The 20,600-nt window shown below is 41.4% G+C and overlaps 1 protein-coding gene across 1 annotated transcript in view; it reads right to left on the reverse strand.

Annotated features, from left to right (window-relative positions):
* Positions 1 to 1,943: 1,943 nt before the first annotated feature.
* Positions 1,944 to 20,600, reverse strand: part of LOC126336755 (bone morphogenetic protein receptor type-1B) — a 177,012-nt gene continuing 158,355 nt past the window's right edge. The window contains exons 6-8 of the mRNA XM_050000757.1: positions 12,110 to 12,407; positions 6,239 to 6,554; positions 1,944 to 3,129 (exon numbers count right to left, since the gene is read on the reverse strand). Coding sequence (XP_049856714.1) covers positions 3,001 to 3,129; positions 6,239 to 6,554; positions 12,110 to 12,407 — 743 coding nt within the window. The 3' untranslated portion in view covers positions 1,944 to 3,000. The remainder of the gene's footprint in view (positions 3,130 to 6,238; positions 6,555 to 12,109; positions 12,408 to 20,600) is intronic.

The raw sequence follows: 20,600 nt of genomic DNA on the forward strand, positions 1-20,600 counted from the left end.
CCTCTTGTAATATTCAGATTCACTCGTGACATTTTCGTGATCTCTACACAAGGCAAGGACAAGCTTTGCTCTTTCCTCCATAACCTCAACAACTATTCTCTAATTTGCTACAGCTAATCGTTCTCAACTTGTCGAGCCATCTTCCTAGACAATAATCTCCACTTTTCAGATGGCTCCATAAATATATCTATCCATACCAAGTGCAACGCAACCACCAACAAACACTACCTCCACTTTGACAACTGTCACTCTTTCCCCATCAGAGAGTCTCTTCCTTACAGTCTCACCATCTGAGGATTCTGCATCTACAGTCTAAAGCAGGAGTTGTTGACATATACCAATAATCTTACCAGAGCTTTTAACGACAGACTATTTCCTATCCAGCTCATCCACAAACAAATCTCCCATATCATCTGATTCCCTGTCACTAGTAAACCTGTTAACCGTCCAGCAGCCAGTGGACCTCTAATCACTCGGTCTCACCTTGGACTTCAAAAGCCAACTACATCCTCCACAAGGAGTTCAGCTACCTCTTGTCAAGTCTAGAGATGAGGGATATCCTATCCACATCCCTCAAAGTGGTGTTCCACTGCCCATCCAATCTTCAGAATGTACTTGTCCATCCCTATTCCAATGTTGTACATCGTGGATCATACCCTTTTAGTCGGCCCAGGTGTAAGACCTCGCTGACACACCCATCCACCTACTGCAGGCGTCACAGGCATTTCCTACATAACGAAAGGCAAGGCCACATGTGAAAGCAGCTATGTTATATATCAGATATACTGCAGTTACTGTACAGGGTTTCATGTAGGATGACAAGTAATCAACTGTCTACTCGCATGAATGGCCACCAAAACAGTTGCAAACTGCAAACTTCACCATCCAGTTGTCAAACATGTTACACACAACACAAAAGACTTCAACAGCCACTTCACTACATGAGCCATCTGAATACTCCCTTCCATAACATGTACTCTGAACTACACAGATGGGAATTGTCCCTCCAACACATTCTGAATTCTCGCAAACCCCCTGCCTAAATCTCTCCCCAACCTTTTCTCACTGCCCCATTTCACCTTTTACCTTCCCTTCCCTTCTCTTCTGTCCACATCACCCCCCCCCCTCCCTCCCTCTCTTCCTCCTTTTCAGTTACTCTACCTTCTCTCCTCCCTTCATATTCAGCTCTCTCTCCTATTCTCCCCTTCAGTTTCCACCCTCTCCCTAATCTCTATTTGCTGCACCCTCTGTAATCTTTTCATCTTGCGTGGCAGCAGTCACCTGTCCAAAAACCTGCCTCTTTCCAGCTGCCCCCTCTGACCTCCACCAGTTTTTTCAATAATCAAGTATCAGTAATTAGTCTTGGCATAGCCATTTGGATGTGCATTTAGGTGTCTGTGTGGTTGGTTGTGTGAATGTGTGTGTATTTTCTAGAAAAAGAGCTAGTGCTTGAAAGCTAGGTTGATTGCATTTTCTGTTGCATGTTTATGTGCTCCTTGCACCAGCCTGCTATAGTTGAATAGTTTCCTTTCCCTAATTTCCTTATTGCTCGAACAATTCTTTTCCTTACAAGATAGTAGTGCAACTAAGAGAGCACCAGTATCTCCATTGTCCCACACTTCAGACAAGACTAAATAGTGTCATTACTTTACTGAACTATTAAAAGAGAGCTTCAGTAATATAACTATGGTTGCTTAGTATTTATGAGCTTTGGTTGCTCTCTTTGCTTAAAACAGATTTATTTAAAGCTGTGTATTTGCAGCCTTCCAAGATTCCTAATGAATGTGGCTAACAAGAAACATTTGCTAGTGCGAAGAACTGTCAACTGTTCAGACATCACACACGATTATACCTGATGCTGAATATTACTCAGTTCCACAGTAATAAATTGTGGCATTTCTTACACTAGTGATAATTGGATAGGAAAAATAAATAGACCATTCTTTCAAACTGTCTAGAAACAATATATTTCACATTTGTGGTATATTTAAACTGAGACCAGTAACACTGCAGATTCCTTACAATCAGTTTCACTATCAAGTGATGTTTAAAACTCTCATTAGTATCTGCAAGGGCCATAAGCTCTGGACTTATAATACACACACTTATTTACAACACACACACAAAATGTGACACAAACTATACAAACAAAATTATAATTTACCAATGAAATACATCTCTATGAAGTTAGACAGTATAATGCTACTCAGCACAGGATAGGCAGGTACAAAAATCATTATCACAACAAATGCTGTACTTACATTTTTGCATATGTAATTTATGAACTGAATCAAAATGGGTTTGATAACATGTGTCCACAGTACACAAATTTTTCCAAGGGCAAGAAAAGTGAACAGCAATTAAGTTAAGTTGCTTGACAAAAACAAATTACTCATAATGAAATGTATTTTTGAAACACATTTAGGAAGGCAGTATGTTCATACATGGAACACCATTTCCTTAAGGCTGCTGAACAACCGCTGAGCCTCGAAAAATATATATATACACAACCTTCTGCAAAAATACAAAACCTTTCCAAAAACAGTGCAAATACTGAAGTAATTTCATCAGTAAAACACCATTAAAAATAGTCACCTTAACTTATAAAGTGAGCAGTAATTAGTTTCATCATTTCTGATGGAAAGAGAAAAAAATAAATATTTCCGAACACTGCAGTCACTATTTTGTGCCATGTCTTTCAGGAAGTATAAAATAATAAATATTTTTTCATATAAAATGTCTATGAAGTAAAAAGAAAGTATCACAAATCTTGGGTCACTTTGGCCCTGTTGTCAAGGCAATATCTCTCCCCCCCCCCCCCCCCCCCCCTTTCCCCCCATTCTCCATAAATGTACACGCACACACAAACACACCACACATTCGCGAACATTCTTCGAAGTACAAAACTGCACAGTGTCTTCTTAATACACACATCGTCAAAATTGCACATCACTTTTACATTTGAGTTGTCGGTGTACGTCTCATAGAACCCAACAGGGACTAAACGATTTTTAATGTTGAATCTGCATGCAATTTGCAAAGTGTTTTCTTTACACGAAGTGCTGTTAATCTCACAGCTGGGTTTGGGTGCCAGCACTCTTGCATTATCTTCGTTAAAGTCCTTAAAACCTGAAATAAAATATATGATTATAGTATTTATACAAGCACATACTATGATCCAACAATCTCATTTCATAAATGTAACATTTCTCTTATGTTACCAATAATTTTCAAAATAACTTAAAGATGAACATAAACTCACGTTCAAACTTATTGCTTTGGGAGGTACAGAGAGTAAAAGAGTATGGTGAGAAAAGGAACTGATGACAAAGAGAGAGAAAATTATACCACTCAAAACAGATTATTTCATAGGATAGATAAAAAAATTATTCGCGAAGTGGCAGCAGAACACATATACAAAAGACTTGTGATTGGCAAGCTTTCGGAGCCAGTGGCTTCTTCTTCATGCAGAATGGTTAAGGGGGAAAGAAGAAGGGTGTAGGAAAAGGACTGGACATAGCAAAGGTGGGAATGGATGGAGATAAACTTATTTTGTTAACTGAATCTTCCATCGGTTCTCCGTAGAACAACATCATAATAAATGAAAAGTATCAGTTTGCTTTTGTTCTACAGTACTGTAGAGCAAAAGAAACTGGTGCTTTTCATTTATTTGTTCAGATGCAGACTCTTTACAGCAATACACCACCATTCTCACATCAGCCTTCACTCCATGTAATTACCCCACCAGCCTAGTTAAAAAGTAGATTTTCCAGGCCATTACATCCAATCCTGATACTGCTGATCTTCCACAAAACAGCGTCAGAATACACCACTGGTGACTCAGAATTATCCTGGTCTGGAATGTGTTAATCAGCTACTTCGACAGGGCCATGACTTCTTAAAATCATGCCCTGAAATGAGACCCATTCTGTTTGAAATTTTATCCACCACATCTAGAATAGATTTCTGTCGCCCTCCAAATCCGCACAATATTCTTGTCAGACCCTATGCCCCTTCTGCACCCATCTCCCTACCCTATGGCCCCTATGCCTTTGATGGTCCCCACTGCAACACTTGCTCTTTGCTCCCTCCTACCACCACCTGTAATAGCCCTGTAACTGGCAAAGCACATACTATCAGCAGGAAAGCCACATGTGAAATGAAATGTCATATACCAGCTATTATGTAAACACTGTTCAACCTTCTACATAAGCATGATCACCACCAAATTATCAATTAGGTTGAATGAGCGTAGGCAGAGGGCATATACTGGCAACTCGCAATATCTGGATGCAGAGCATGCTCTACAACATGACTTTGGTGACCTCGACACTTGTTTCAACATATGGTTTCTTCCCCCAGACACCAGTTTCTCAGAACTCGGGAGATGGGAACTAGCACTACGTGTCCTTAGTTCTCGCCACCCACCTGGCCTTAATTTACGTTAATTTCTTCAGTATCAGCTTTTCTTCACTATAACTACTCTTTGCTTCAGTCTGTTTTAGTTTTCTACATCTTTCATTTTCTTTCCTGGCTATTTTTCACCGCTCCCTCACATCTCTGTGACGTACAATGCACTTGGCTTGTCATTCTTATTAACTTGTGCACAATGTTTTAGTATCAATCTCTGTCTTGCATATTACCCTGTCTTCCACCTTTAAAATAAGCCCTCAGATTTTCAAATCTTATCTGATGCAATCCCCATGTTCCTTCTCGTCCTGTATAGTAAAGTCTCCCCTGACCCACGGTTCTGGGTGACTTTCCCAAAATCTGCCTCTTTTCCTAGACTTCTCCAGTCCTTTTCCTTCACACTTCTTCCTTCCCCTTCAAGCCTTCTGCCTGAAGGAGGAGCCATTGGCTCTGAAAACTTGCCAATCACAAGAGACTTTTACGTGTGTGTTCTGCCGCCGCTTGGTGAGTAAATTTTTTTTATCTATCCAATTAAATAATTTTGTCAATAATTGATTGTGATCGTTGTTATACAATCAAACCAGATGATACTGTTAGTTTCACATGTACTGTGGAGGTGATAGTGGAGGGTGAAATGTGAACCAAATAGATAGAAACTACCGAGAAGATCTGTAGAAGGATAATAAACAGACTGTTTTCCACACCAAAAGAAATACGATAGACAGAAAACAGTGAACTGGATAAAGAAACTTATATACGCAGAAATAGATGAGACACAAAAAACAAGATGGGAGATGGGAGAGGGAGAAGGATAAGGGGGACCGAGGGGGGACGAGGCAGGTGGGAGGAGGGGGAGTGAGGCACTTGTCGAGCTAGTGTTGCCTTTTAGCTAATTGCAGAGAAAGTACTAATTGAAGTTGTCAATGTAACAAACTCATAATAACGAATAAACAACTAATTGTCTGGCCTTAGCAGCCAAAGATACAGAGAGAGTGAGTGAGTGAGTGAGTGAGTGAGTGAGTGAGTGAGTGAGTGTTGGGGGCGTGCGCATTCTCTCTTGTGCACTCATGTACACAACTCTTGCTCTTGGTCTAATCGAGAAGAAAGCCTTTTGGTCAAAAGCTTACATGTTTTACAGTCTTTTTGTTGTGCCTATCTTTGACTCAGCATTGACACCATATAGTGAGCAGCAGTCTATCCTTTTTATAATCCTTTCATTGTTCCATCCTGGGTTTTCTATTGTTTGAGTACACAAGATGAAGTTCTGTAATTTGTTGCTTCCAAAATAGTACATCATCAGGTTCTACAGCCACATAAACGGGTTTGTACAGCATTGTTTTTGGAAGTGTCGAGGTGTCAAAAAATAAACTACTGAAACCAATGAAGATGTAAGTAAGCAAATTAAAAGAACAGTATGCATAAATGCCATGTAGAGAAAGTGCTGACACCCAAATGCACACTCAGATAAGCAGATGTGTGCATGTTTGCATCTTTATCTCCACTTCAACACAGGTGTAGGTTTAAAGATGGGTAAAGGGTACAACTGGAAATATGTGCAAGGAATGAGGTGACAGATTGGGTTTGGCAGTAGGTTGAGAAAGACACACACATTAATGCCATGTGTACAGGGACTTTTGTTTAAAAGGAAGTGGCATCAACAGTGACATTCAGTGTCTCTCATTGGAATGACACAAGAACTGTAACGAGGTGATGGAGGAAGGAGTTTGAAGTCTTTACAGAGGTGTATATCAATGGGCACACAGTGGCTCTTGTTGCCTTTAGGTACATCATTATTTGTAGCACAGTACTCCAACAAAAATGAACTTACCTCATCAGAGTACCACCTCTCTGATATAATGGGACGGATCTTTTTTATGCAGACAACTGTATGCATATCTTCAAATGATGGGTCACTTGGAACACAATCATAGTAAGGTAGTTGATAGTCATCTGCTGCAGTGTGTTTGTTACCAGTAACACACCTCCGGCACATTTCCCAAAAAACAAGGCCTAATGAGTACATATCAGCCATCTTAAAAGCTTCAAAAGCTGTTGTATCAAGTGTTTCATCCAAAACCTCTGGTGCCATATAGCGCCTCGTCCCCACACGAGTATTTGGAGCAATATCAATTTCATTGCTTTCACTGAAAAAGGAAAGAAAAAGAATATATTTTAAATGGATACAACACAATAAAGACATATGAACAAAGGAACATTACTATATTTAAGCACAACTAAAACAGATAACCTTGGGTATTCTCAGACTGGAAGCGACAATATGACACAGCATGTCAGATTGCAACATTTCATTGATTCAGAGACCATTTTCTGCAGAAAGAAATGTTAGAAGATAAACTTTGTAGATTGATGATGTACAACCTTACAGATAAAACTCTAACTGACACTGCAGTTTTGTCTTGATGAAGGTGCTGAACGTCGCATCAACCCCAAGAGCAACCGTCATTCTGGATATTCATCTTATGGTGTTGCAGTTCTTCTTATGTTTGTGCTTGCTATGAAAATAGGATGAGGAATTCTGTCTTATGCGAGACACCTTTTCAGTTTCGTTTTACCCAAACATGTTTCAGCATTTTTTTGTGCTACCTTCAGTGGGTTATTCTATTAGTGTAAAATTTTTGTTAGATATTATCATTTAGAGAAACTTTGGTACAAAATATTCACAATTATAAACGAGTAATACATCATTTGCTTACACTTCACAGTTGAGATATGTATTAACAATACGATGCACTTTATGCTGTTTATTACATTAAGTCTAAAATTCTAATTACAGCTGTAACTTAATTGGTGAAAGAGTGGATGTATGTCTTAGTTTACATAACTTACATGAAGCTATTGGGTATTTACATCTGTAGCTAGTCTGCTACACAATCTACAACTTGTCATCTGCAAACAGCAAAACTTAATTTTTATTTCTCTGCTTATTATGCATTTAGGAACAGAAAAGAGTATATATCACACTTTTGTGTGTGTAGCTTATGGTTTTGATGTAGTGTTTTCTTATATGTTTTAGCGTGGTGAGTACGCTGATTTCTGTGACTTATGGTCATTTTACAATGCACTTTCTACGAATTTTCAAACATGGGCTGAGTTCTCACCACGATTACATGTTGTTGTAGCTGTGTGTTATTGATTTGTTTCATGGCATGTTTGTCGGGCGAGGCACGCAAGTTTGAAGTGTATTTGGTGTGTGTGTGTGTGTGTGTGTGTGTGTGTGTGTGTGTGTGTGTGTGTGTGTGTGTGTGTGTGTGTGTGTGTTTCAAGACTGGGGCACGAGAGAGAGAGAGAGAGAGAGAGAGAGAGAGAGAGAGAGAGAGAGAGAGAGAGACCAAACACTGCAAATGCCAAATGCCAAATAAACTTCAAAATTGCAAGCCTCATTCAGACAAACATACCACCAAACAAATGAATACTACACATCTACCAAAACACATAATGGCAGCGAAAACTCTGCCCACGTATGAGAATTTGTAGAAAGGGTGTTGCTAAATGATTACTAGTCACAGAAACCAGAATATTCACCTTGCCAAAACATATGAAAAACACTACAACATCAAAACCACAATATACTCATTTCAGTTCGTAAATGCGTAATAAACAGAAAAATAAAAATTACATTTTGCTGCTTGCAGATAAGTTTTAGATTGTGTAGAAGACTAACTAACAACATAAATAACCAATAGCTTCATGTAAGGTATGTAAACTAAAGCATACATACACTCTTTTACCAATTAAGCTATAACTAGAACTTTACACATACTGTAATGAAGAACAAAGTGCATCAGGTCGTTAACACATATCTGAACTGTGAACTGTAAGCAAATTATGTATAATATTTGCAACAATTATTCATTCATAAATGTAAATATTTTGTACCAAAAGTTTCTCTAAATATTAATATGTACCAACAATTTTAAAGTAAGAAAATAAAATAACTCACTAAAGATAGTACAGAAAGTGCTGAAACCTGTCTGGGCCAAATGAAACTGAAAAGGTGTCTTGCATAAGGTTGGATTCCTCGTCCTTTTCTGGATATTATTAGCTGTGGTGAACAGGGAATTCTGGCACTGCCATGAGATGCTGCATACGACATCAGAAGGGAGACTTGCTGTGCTCTGACACGGACAAATAATGCCTTGGTTGCAGAGAGGTCAGCACTTTGATCTCTATGTGAGGATCCTAATATTGTAATCTTGCTGGCAGATAAAGACAATGCAACCACATCCTCTCCAGACCAATGTACTTGAGCAAGATGAACCAGTTATTGGACGACACTGCATACTGGACCAAAATACAACAGAGAACTTTAGATCTTCCTCAGACCAGCATGACCTCTGATGATGTGCTGAAGAGACTTCATACACAAGCACCTGTTCCTCCCAGACTATATGGATTGCGGAACATTCGTAAGGATATTGCACTTCTTTGACCTATTGTTATTAATATTGGGCTGCCGAAATACAATTAGGCTAAAAATGTAGCAGCCCAATTGAGCCCTTTAGTGGGAAAATGTGAGCACCACATTCGAAACTCGCGTTTTGTCTGTCGGCTCAAGAACTTGCTACTTCCACCATCAGATATTTTCATTAGTTTCGATGTTGTTTCACTTTTCACTTTAGTGCCATTACAGATATCACTATTGCTGATTATGGAGAAGCTAAAAGGGGAATTTATTGATTTGTTTAAGCACATGCTCTCCTTGGCTTACTTTTTATTTAGTAACCAATATTTTGAACACACTGGTGATGTCACTTTGAACAGACTGACAATGTCACAATGGGTAGCCCATTCACACCCATTGTGGCCAATATTTCTATGGAAGATTTAAAGAGGACGGCACTCCAGTCAGTGGAGATGAAATCTATGTGCTTTCAGCGATATGTGGATGACACCTTTATTACCTGGCCCTAAGGTACTGCATCACTGGATTCACATTTACAACACCTAAATTCTCTTCATTTTAAGATCAAGTTATGATAGAGATGCAGAAAAATAGCAAACAACTATTCTTGGGTGAGTTGGTGCAGAGAAAGTGGGATGACACTTTGGGTCACCCTGTGTACCGTAAACCTACACTTACTTTGACACACACACACACACACACACACACACACACACACACACACACACACACACACAGACACACACACAGACACAGACACAGACACACACAGGCAGACAGAGAGAGAGACTTATACTTACAGGCTATCAGCTGCCACATACTGTACAACAAAGTGTGTGCTTAGAACATTGGTTCACAGAGGATAAGCCATCTGATGTGCTACATCACCTCTGTACCGATTTTTAGAGAAGTGATATTCTGAACAGTAGAGTCGCTGTTCCTTATGCCTGGTGAATGTTAGACAAAGAGAGGGGCTGGGAGAAAGTGATGACATGTCAGGCATATTTCTTCAAACACTGAAAGATAACTGGAGAAGTTAAATGTACCTTTTGTCTGCCAACAAAACTCACAGCTCTTATTAGGCCTAGTGAAAGATGATCTTGGTTTAAAATGCCTGATGTCTATACAATTCCTTGTAGCTGCAAGACGTCATACAGTGGACAAACTTTTCACACTGCAGACAGATGTGTTGCGTATTGATGCTACACACATCTGGACCAACCAGAGAAATCTGCATTAGTCTAGCAGTACAGAAAATACTATGGAATTTAAAAAAATTCTCTGGTACAGTGTTATTAAAACAGCAGCGGAAATACACAGTTTTACAAGTCTTCCGAAAAGGGATGCAAGATACCAACTTAGCAAAGCATCGGATCCAGTGCTGGCCATGTGAAAATCACAGTGACCACGAAGAAGAACTGTTGATTGTACAAGTGATTACCTGCGGTGACATCATAGATATTCAGATGACAATGAAGAGTATGGGCATACACCAGCATAGAGACATATATCGGCAGGCGGCTCTTGATGGAGGGTGCTGGTTTGGCCAATGGCAGCACACAGTATTACTGATAGGCTATGTGTGCGTGTCAAAGCTGTTGGTTCATCATCTGACAGCTGGTGTAGCTGTCTCTCTCACTACTGTTCAAGATATCTCCGCTACTGGTCACCAATTTTGGTACGTTCTTCTCGGCCTGGTGTAAATAAGCAGATTTGGTCACAGCCTTGGCAGTGTGTGTGTGACACACCTGATGATGTCGGTCAATCATGTTGGTGAAACATTCAGGATGACATCTCACACCTCACCCGAGAGCCATATTTACAACTAGTCCACTGGGGAAGTCTCAACAAACACAAGTGTTAATCTGTTCTCTGAAGGCCATGTGCTGATGTTACTGACTGCCATATTAGCCACATTATTATATTACAATTCCACATCTTTCAAAGAAACACTTTTGTCATCTGTAAAGAGATGAATGTGTGTGTGTGTCATCTGTCACATTAAGTACCAGATCTCAAAATCTGCCCTGATACCTCTTTCACAACTGGCCGCAAAGTTTAATTTTGTTCGGAGAGCTTTCTATTCCCTTGATGTAAAACATTATTTTAGCCCATCTGATGACATTCCTCAGCATTTTGCAGTATTGTCTGCAATAAAATTCTGTTGCCAGACTATCCATAATATTATGATACAGCTCCAGCTTTGACCCACATAAAATTTTAATACTATTACTTGTCCATATTGATTGCTTATTAGTAATGCAATCTGTCCGCACTTTTTTAATCAGAAACTGCCGTTAAAGAAAGTGATAAAAGGTCATCTGTGTTGTACACATCTAGCCCTTCGAAATTGGCTGTAAATGTCTTTATTGGAAGCAGATTCTAATCTTTCAATCCTTATCTGTGGTGTAACTATGTCTTGATTCCTTTCAATGTTACCATCTGTGGAGCATGGTCTGACACACTGTTACTAATTTGTGACACTGTGTCCCAATTAGCTAGAACATCTATGAAGATTTTGTCCAAGAGTATGCTGCAGTTTCCCTGAAATCTAATTGAAAAGTACGTAGTTTGTACCAGGTGTTAAGATTCAAGTAAATCCATGAACATTCTTTTTCTGGAGAATCATTCAGAAAGTTTATATTAAAAGCCCCACATAAAATCAACCAGATGTCTTGGTTAAGAACTGAGGCTAGCATAGCATCAAGCCTAGAGAGGAAAACCCTGTAATCTGAACTAAGAGATCTGTAGAGGCCTACAATGAAGATTATTCATGGGGAAAATTGACTCTCTTCAGCATAGCCTTCAAACATTTTACATTTACAATGTCAACTCTCAAACATAATGTATTTGGCATAAATGGTCATTCTTCTCTTCTGCAATGTATGCTTACATAGAAATCAGGTAAGGTGCACCCCCTCCCTCTACCCCCAAAGGAAGCTGTAGTATTTCTCTCTGGTACACCGCAAATATGCAGTTTATATATTGGATATGAAGAATCCATCTAATATTATGGAACAATTTAACATCTTATGCAACACCAAAATCATAAAGGCACAAGAGAGAGAAATGAAACACAGAGTAGTTGACCCTATTGTCCCTCACAAACTTGTTAAGTTCATTTGCAATATATGTGAGGAAGACATAAATATAATAAAATATCCAAATTCACATTTTATTTCATACTTGCAGTCACTATCATTTGGCAACCCTACACTACAGTATACACTTTACATTAATAGTGCTCATGTAAGAATGCAAGAAGAATATACTTACCTAATATACCTCACTGCCAAGCCAAAGTCAGCAATCGCACACTCTCCATTCTTTTTGACAAGTATATTTTTACTCTTAATATCTCTGTGTGAAATGGCAGGTTTGCCTCTAGTTCCAAAAATTTCTGTATGCAAATGAGCTACACCACTTGCTGCCGATAATGCTAGAGTTAACAGAGACGACGAGTCTAGCACGTGTGTTTGAAGATAGTCGTGAAGAGACCCATTTTCATGGTAGTCTGTTATTAATAGCATTTGGGTCCAAGAGCCTGTACCTTTAATATCGGCAGCTATGAATCCTGGAAACGAAACAATCAAGACTGTAGTACTGATTTGTGTTACACATTACAATAAAAAAAGGAACATTAAATATTATGCTACTAATAGGCAAAATTAACAATAGTAACATACCACCAATGAACATAACTTGCACTTAGGTGACAGAAGTCACGAGATACTTCCTAGTATCATGTCAGACCCCTACAGTGCAACAACCTGACGTTGCATGGCTCAACAGGTCGTTGATAGCCCCATGCAGAAATACTGAGCCATGCTGTCTCTATAGCCATCCAGAATTCTGAAAGTGTTGCTAGTGCAGGGTTTTGTGCACAAACTGAGCTCTTGGTTCGGTCCCATAAATTTTCAATGGGAGTCGTGTCAGGTGATTGGGTGGTCAAATCATTTTCTCAAATTGTCCAGAATGTTCTTCAAACCAAACATGAACAATTGTGGCCCAGTGATAAGGTGTACTGTCACCCGCAGAAACTCCAATGTTGTTTGGCAACTTTAAGTCCACGAATGGTCTTCAAGTAGCTGAACGTAACCATTTCTGGTCAATGATCACTTCAGTTTGACCAGAAAACACAATCAGTTCCAAGTAAACACAGTCCACACTGTTTGAAACCAACCCCACGTTGCACAGTGCCTCGTGTACAGTGAGTCCATGGCTTCGTGCGATCTTCACCCCTAACTAAACCAATTATCAGCTCTTACCAGCTGAAATCTGGACTCATCTGAGCAAGACACTGTTCACCAGTTGTCTAGAGTCCAACCGATATGGGCATGAGTCCGGGAGAGGCACTGCAGGTGATGTAGTGCAGTTAGCAAGGCACTCGCATCATTCGCCTGTTGCCACAGCCCGTTAACATAAAATCTTGCTGCACTCTCCAAATAGATATGTTCATCATAGTCATTTGTCATATGTCCCACACTGATTTCTGCGATTATTTCAGGAAGTGTTGTTTGGCTGTTACCACTGACAACTCTATGCAAATGCCACTGCTCTGTGTCCTTAAGTGAATGCAGTTGGCCAATGCATTGCCTGTGGTATGAGGTAACACCTGAAATTTGGTACACTGGGCACACTCAACACTGCGGATCTCTGAATGTTTGATTCGCTAACGACTTCTAAAATGGAATGTCCCATGCATCTAGCTTCAACTACCATTCTGCGTTCGAAGTCTGTTAATTTCTGCAGTGCAGCCAAAAATTAGAATGGAAACCTTTTCACACCAATCACACGAGTACAAATAACAGTTTCGTCAATGCACTGCCCTTTTTGTACCTTGTGTACGTGACACTACCACCACATGTATATGTGCATATCACTATCCCACAACTTTCGTCACTTCAGTGAATTTATATTGCAAAATAGGATTTTTCAAATATTAAACTGGGGAAACATAGTGTGAATCCTTTGTGATGTTAAAGTCTCATGAGAGAATGCTAAAATCTGTTACATTTAGTATTAACAGCTACGAAGGAAGTGGTGCAGCAAGGCTTATGAAGTAGGCAAAGCAAGCTTTAAGGCAGTCTCTTGAGATCTGTAGCCACAGCAACCACACAGACCTCCATCTCTGCCCGCCCCCCCCCCCCCCCCCCCCCACAACACTCCCAGCTTGGAGTATGCAGACTGTTTCAAGTGGCCTTCTCTCATATGGAATCATACGTTTTGCACAGTGATTTTCTTTATTTTGTATTTCTTACAGTTGCGGGGTTGTTATTTTATCTGACATTCCTATTTACTGTCAACAGCAAGTTCAACAAATGTTATTCAGGGAAGAAAAGCAACATAGCTCTCTCAGCCTGGGCATTGTCATACATGGTCAGCCAAGAGAATGGTTTGAGCATTACAGGCCCAAACTGCCACCAAGTATTCTTGATAAAGGCCCCAATCATTCTGTTATTATTGATAACATGCCTACTATGGCAAAAGCAAAACAGCAGACAATTAGCTTTGGTGTCAAAATGTTAAAGTAAGTGATAAATTTAAATAGGTGGAGGTTATGGACCTAACATCTCTCCATAAGCCACAGTTGTCTACATATAAAATATACAAGTTGACAAATACATAAAGGCTTACAGTCATTGGGCATTCACCTTGCCACTACATTCCAACCCAGAAGAATGGATGTGGACCAAATTGAAGGTTACAATGCCAGCAATAATAAAAACAACAACAACGTCTACAGTATGGCACTCGGCAATGTAGCTATAATAAAGCCACTTCTGAAAACTTGAACAAAGCAACCAACCTTACACAGCACATCACGGAAAAAGCTATGTAGAATGAAACTATTTTTAAAATTTGTTATAAGAAATGACGTGACAATTAAGTAATGGCAATGTTACTTCAAGCATGTCATACAATAAGAGCGAGGGGGGGGGGGGGGGCGACCCAAACCACACGCACACGGCCTTAACAGGAAGACCGGAGAATAGGGAAGCATACAAGGCTGCAAAAAAGGTCGCAAAAAGAGCACTGGCAAAAGCAAAGGCTGAGGCAATGGAAGATGCATATGAAAAGCTGGAAAGACAGGATGGCAGGCAACTCCTACGGATTGCTAAAGCAAGAGATAAGGCGACCAAGGACATATCAAAGGCAAATAAAGGATGAATCAGGTGTAGTAGTACATGACCCTGAGAAAATCCTGAATTGGTGGTGGGAATACTTCGAAGGGCAAATGATAATTAATTTAGACCCTCAGCTGCCAACATGTGGTGTTGATATACCTCAATGGGGACAGCTGGAAATGTGCACCCCGACCGGGACTTGAACCCGGGATCTCCTGCTTACATGGCAGACGCTCTATTCATCTGAGCCACCAAGGACACAAGTGAATAGCACAACTGCAGGGACTTATCCCTTGCACGCTTCCTGTGAGACTCACGTTCCCAACTGCCAACACTCTACGTACGTAATGCACCTAATAGATATTTGCCCATCCACTCATTGTGGACAGTTGGTAATGTGGGTCTCACAGGAAGCATGCAAGGGACAAGTCCCTGCAGCCGCACTATTCATCCGTGTCCTCAGTGGCTCAGATGGATAGAGCATCTGCCATGTAAGCAAGAGATCCCAGTTGGGGCACACATTTTTAGCTGTCCCCATTGAGGTATATGAACAACGCCTGTCTGCAGCTGAGGGTTTCAATTAATTATGATTTACTCTAGAGAAGCTGCACAGTCATCAATGGTATCTGTTCTTTCGAAAAGTTACTATCTCATATACACTTTAAAGGGCTATTGAATGAGGAAAAGGTACGAGAGAATTATGACGAAAGAGAGAGAAATGAAGGAATGACCCAAAGTATAAGTAGGGAAGAAGTCAAACACACAATGAAGAAAATGAAAAATGGGAAGACCCTAGGGGCAGACCAAATCCCAACAGAAGCATCGAAAAGTCTTGGAGAATAGGGAACTTTTGTTCTCTGGGATCTAATGCCGAAGATCTGGAAAGGAGAAAGAATGGTGCATGCGTGGAGGAGCAGTATACTGGTTTCCATTTACAAGGGGAAAGGGGGTATCCAAAACTGTGGAAATTATAGAGGGATAAAACTGATGTCTCACACAATGAAGATCTGGGAAAGGGTAATTGAGAATAGGTTGTGTCTAGAAACTGAAGTATGTGAAGAACAGTTTAGGTTTATGCTGGGAAGAGGGACAACCAAAGCGATTTTATACTAAGGCAATTGATGGCAAGGCACAGGGGAAGTACAAGACGAACTGCATATGGCCTTTGTCGATCTTAAGAAGGCTTATGACAGAGTGCCGAGGCAAGAGATATGGAGATGTCTGAGAAGTAAATGCCTGCCACAGAAAATATCAATGTGGTAGAAGACATGTATGAAGGTGCAATGTCATAAGTCAGGAGCAGTGCAGATGCAACAAAGGCATTTCCTGTGAGAGTAGGACTACATCAGGGATCTGCCCTCAGCCCATATCTCTTTGACCTTGTCATGGATGGACTAGTCAAAGATTTGAAAAAAGAGGCACCTTGGAGCATGATGTTTGCCGATGATGTTGTAATCTGTGAACCCACTCAGGAGGCACTTCAAGACAAGCTTGAACAAAGGAGAAAAGCTCTAAAGGAAAGGGAAATGAGAATTAGCAGGGTGAAAACAAAGTATATGTGTACAAAGGATGCCAAATACCTATATATTAACCTGCAAGGAGAACAACTGATGCTGGTCAAGAAATTTAAATACCTAGGCTCTTACACGCAAAGTGATGGAGGACTGGAGGCCAAAATACAACACAGGATAAAAAGTGGATGGATGAACTGGAGGAAACTGAGCAGAGTACTGTGTGATAAGAAGGTTAGCTGCAGAATGAAAGGAAGGCTTTACAAGTCTGTGGTGATGCCTGCAATGCTGTATAGCACAGAAACTTGTCCAATTACAAAAGTCCAAGAGAAAAAGATGGAAGTGGCAGAAGTGAGAATGTTAAGGTGGATGAGTGGGGTGACGAAAAAGGATAGACTAAGGCATGAGTACATCAGGGAACAGGGAAAGTGGGGTCCATAGGGAATAAAATCCAAAAGATTAAGCTAAGATGGTACGGACATGTGCGGAGAAGAGGGGAGTACTACGTTGGGAGAAGAACTGAAGACCTAGAAATTGAAGGACGAAGGAGAAGAGGAAGACAAACTGAGGTTGAAAGGGCAAGGTAGCAGGGGATCTACAGGAGAAAGGATGGCTCAAAGAAGAAGCAGTGGATAGACATTTATGGTAGAGAAGGACCCATCAAAGCAATACCAACCCCACATGATGTGGGAAAAGGCTGCGATGTTGGTGATGGGAGCTATGGGAGTAAACGGCAAGGTTACTAGTCACGCGATTCCAAAGTCACATGTGGAAGAGAGGGGGTCCAGTAAAAGTGGACAGATCCAGACAGAGGAGTCAAACTATAAAACAAGGAAGTTAAAAGACACACAGTACAAGGCAGAAAAAAGTAACCAAAATCTAAGAACTGGAAAAACAGAGGAATAAGAGAGTGATCTTTGCAGGGGGGAGTAATCATGGGTTCCAGACTGCGAAATCATGAAGAGGGACCTCAACCACAACCACACTAAAAACATAAAAACCACTTTCATGTAGGAAACTGAGGACCAGTTCAACCATCTGTGAATCATCTGCTAATATTAAAATTAAGGAATCTGGAAGACTATACTTAGTATGAAGAGTCACAAGAAGGGGGCATTCCATCAATACATGCGATACTGTCGGTCAGGTTCCACAGCGACATTGTGTGGGTGGTTTGTTACGCAAGAGGAAACAATGAGTGAGCCTGGTCTGACCGATGCTTAGATGGCATAAGACAGTGGACTCCTTCAGAGGAGTGGAAGGAAGAGCGCCACACTGTAGCAGACTCCTTGATTGTGATGATTTTATTACTGAGAGCAGTAGCGCAACAGGAGTCATTCCACTTTTGGGCAAAGAGAGATTTGTTGTAGATCCACATATCCACAGCTGGAATCATTAAAGGGAATGGAAGGTAAATATCTGCTTCAGTAGCCAACAGTCAGCCAGTTCATTCCCTGGGATGGCCACATGACTTGGGACCCAGAGAAAGAACTGATAAGGTGGCACGGCCGAGGGCAGAGAGAAGGTCACGGATATCAGAGACCAAAGGGTGACGACAGTACCATCGGCCGATAGCCTGCAGATTGTTCATTGAGTCGGTACATATTAAAACACTGTGGAGGGAGGCCTAAGTAATAAAAAGAATGGTCCTGTTAAAGGCCAGCAGCTTTGCTGTGAGCACACTGCATGATCCCAGCAACAAACGGTGTTTCAAGTCAGTAGGATACGTAAAAGCGTATCCCACCTTTTCTATAGCAATAGAACCAACAGTGTAGTATTGGAACACTGCAAGGATGAAACGTACAAGATGGCGGAAGACCATAGGGGTGACAGGGACCTTAGGACCATGGAATAGGTCAGTCCTAATTTGTGGTCTATGCAACATCCAAGGGCAGGTGTCGGAGGAAGTACATAGGGTGCATTCCAGTGACTGGAAATGGCGATCCTGACAAAGGGAAGTGAGACACATTCCAACCAGCAATCTCACCAGTGGGCTGTTATCAGGAGGGAGACATCACTCATTTGCAAAAAGGACAGGATACATGGGATGGTCAGGGAATTGGCAAATAGCGATTGCAAAAGAAATCAGGAGTTGGCTCCACTGTTTTTGTAGATGGGGGAATGCCTGCTTCTGCGAGGAGATTGCAAACGGGACTGGTGCGAAGGGCACCAATAGCTAGACGCACCCAACAATGGTGAACAGAATCAAGCATTTTCAGAGCAGGAGGAGCTGCTGAGCCATAAACCTGACTACAATAATCTAGTCTGGGCAAGACCAGAACATGGTACAGCTGGAGAAGAGTAGCACGGTCTGTACCCCACGATGTGTGGGCCAGGAGGCTGAGAGCATTAAGCTTCCTCATGCATGTAGACTTCTGGTGGCGAATAATGGGAAACCACATCAGTTTTTTTATCAAAAATTAAGGCCCAAGAAAGGGGACTGTGCTACAACATCTAGTAGCTGGTCACCTAAATAACATTGTGGATTGGGAAGCACTGCCAATCGACGGCAAAAAGCATAACCCGCTTTTTTGGAGGGAGAAAATTGGAAGCCATGGAAGACTGCCCATGCAGAGGTCTGTCACATGGCACCTTGAAGCCAGTGCTCAGCAGATGCTACTGATTGGGAACTGCACCATATTCAAAAATCATTTGACACACAACTCAGGGTAACCATAGGCCTAACAGGGGTTACAAGCCCAATGGTGGCTATGAGGAAGAGTGATACACTTAACACAGAACCCTATGGGATACTGTTCTCATGAATCCAAGGGATGCCGAGATGTGCCAACTCGAACCTGGATGGGCAGATAAAAATCTGAAGGTGACCGCAAAAGTGCCAGTCATGGAGAGCGAGTAAAATGTGATGAGACCAAGCCTTGTCGTATGCCTTATATAGATCAAAGAAGACAGTGACAAGGTGCCGGCAGTTAGCAAAAGCCTGTCAGATTGCTGTTCCCAATCTGAGCAAACTGTCAGTTGTATATTTTCCTTCCCAGAGGCCTCACTGATACGGGGACAAAATGCCCCACGATTCGAGTACCCAACATAATCTGAAGTTAACCATCCCCTCACGCAGTTTACTACGTACGTTCGTCAGGCCAATCGGGCAGTAACTGTCAAGAAACATTGGGATCTTCCCGGGCTTAAGGATGGGGATAACTATACTGTCAAGGCACTGCAATGGCAAAGCACCTGTGAGCCAAATGTGGTTGAAGACCCTGAGTAGATGTTGCCTCTGGATAATGTCCAAATGTTGGATCATTTGGTTGTGGATGGAATCCAAGCTGGAAGGCTGTGTCATATGAAGAGATAAGAGCCTGCATGAATTCTCCTTCAGTTAAAGGTTCATTATAGGGTTCAGCTTGGTGGGGGTTGCAACAGAGGAGGGGTCTGCTCAACTTGACGTTTCTGCTGAAGAAATTTAACAGGACAGGAGGAGGATGCTGATGCCATCACGAAGTGCATCGCAAGGCATTCTGCAAGGATCAGTACACAGCACACCTTGAAAGAAAAGATGCTGGACAGTTGACTCTTGCTGGTGGCCCACAAGGCTACGGAGCTTGGACCAAACCTGCATTGAGCCATACATCCCCAGGCAGGGGACACGGCATTCATTTTTACTTTGCTTGAAAAGGTAGATAGCCTTAGCACAGAGACACTTAAAAGGAGGAGGCTGGCCTGTGTGGGGTGTCGTTTAAATCACAGTGCCCATCAACAGTCCTGGACAGTGACTGCAACATCGTTGGTCCACCATGGTACTTGTCAACGACGAGGGGGACCTGTGGCTGGAATAACAGCAGTGCCAGGAGCATGAAGAATAGTGGCAGAGACGCTCCACATGACCACATCAATGCAATTCAAGAGAAGTATCTAAGTGTGCAGCAGATATGTATAAAGGCCAATTGGCCCTGTGGAATGCCCACCATGGGGGCCTGTCTGCCTGGCAGTGGCAGCAGTACGATAGAATCACTGGAAAGTGATCACTGTCACAATGATCATCATGGAGTAACCAATGTAGGGAAGCCATGAGAGCAGAGGAGATCTTAAGATCAATAGCAGTAAAGGTGCCATGAGTGGCATTGAAGTGGGTAGGGGAACTGTCATTTACGAGAGAGAAATCAAAGT

The sequence above is a fragment of the Schistocerca gregaria genome, chromosome 2 (genome assembly GCF_023897955.1).
Source record: "Schistocerca gregaria isolate iqSchGreg1 chromosome 2, iqSchGreg1.2, whole genome shotgun sequence".
NCBI lineage: Eukaryota > Metazoa > Arthropoda > Insecta > Orthoptera > Acrididae > Schistocerca > Schistocerca gregaria.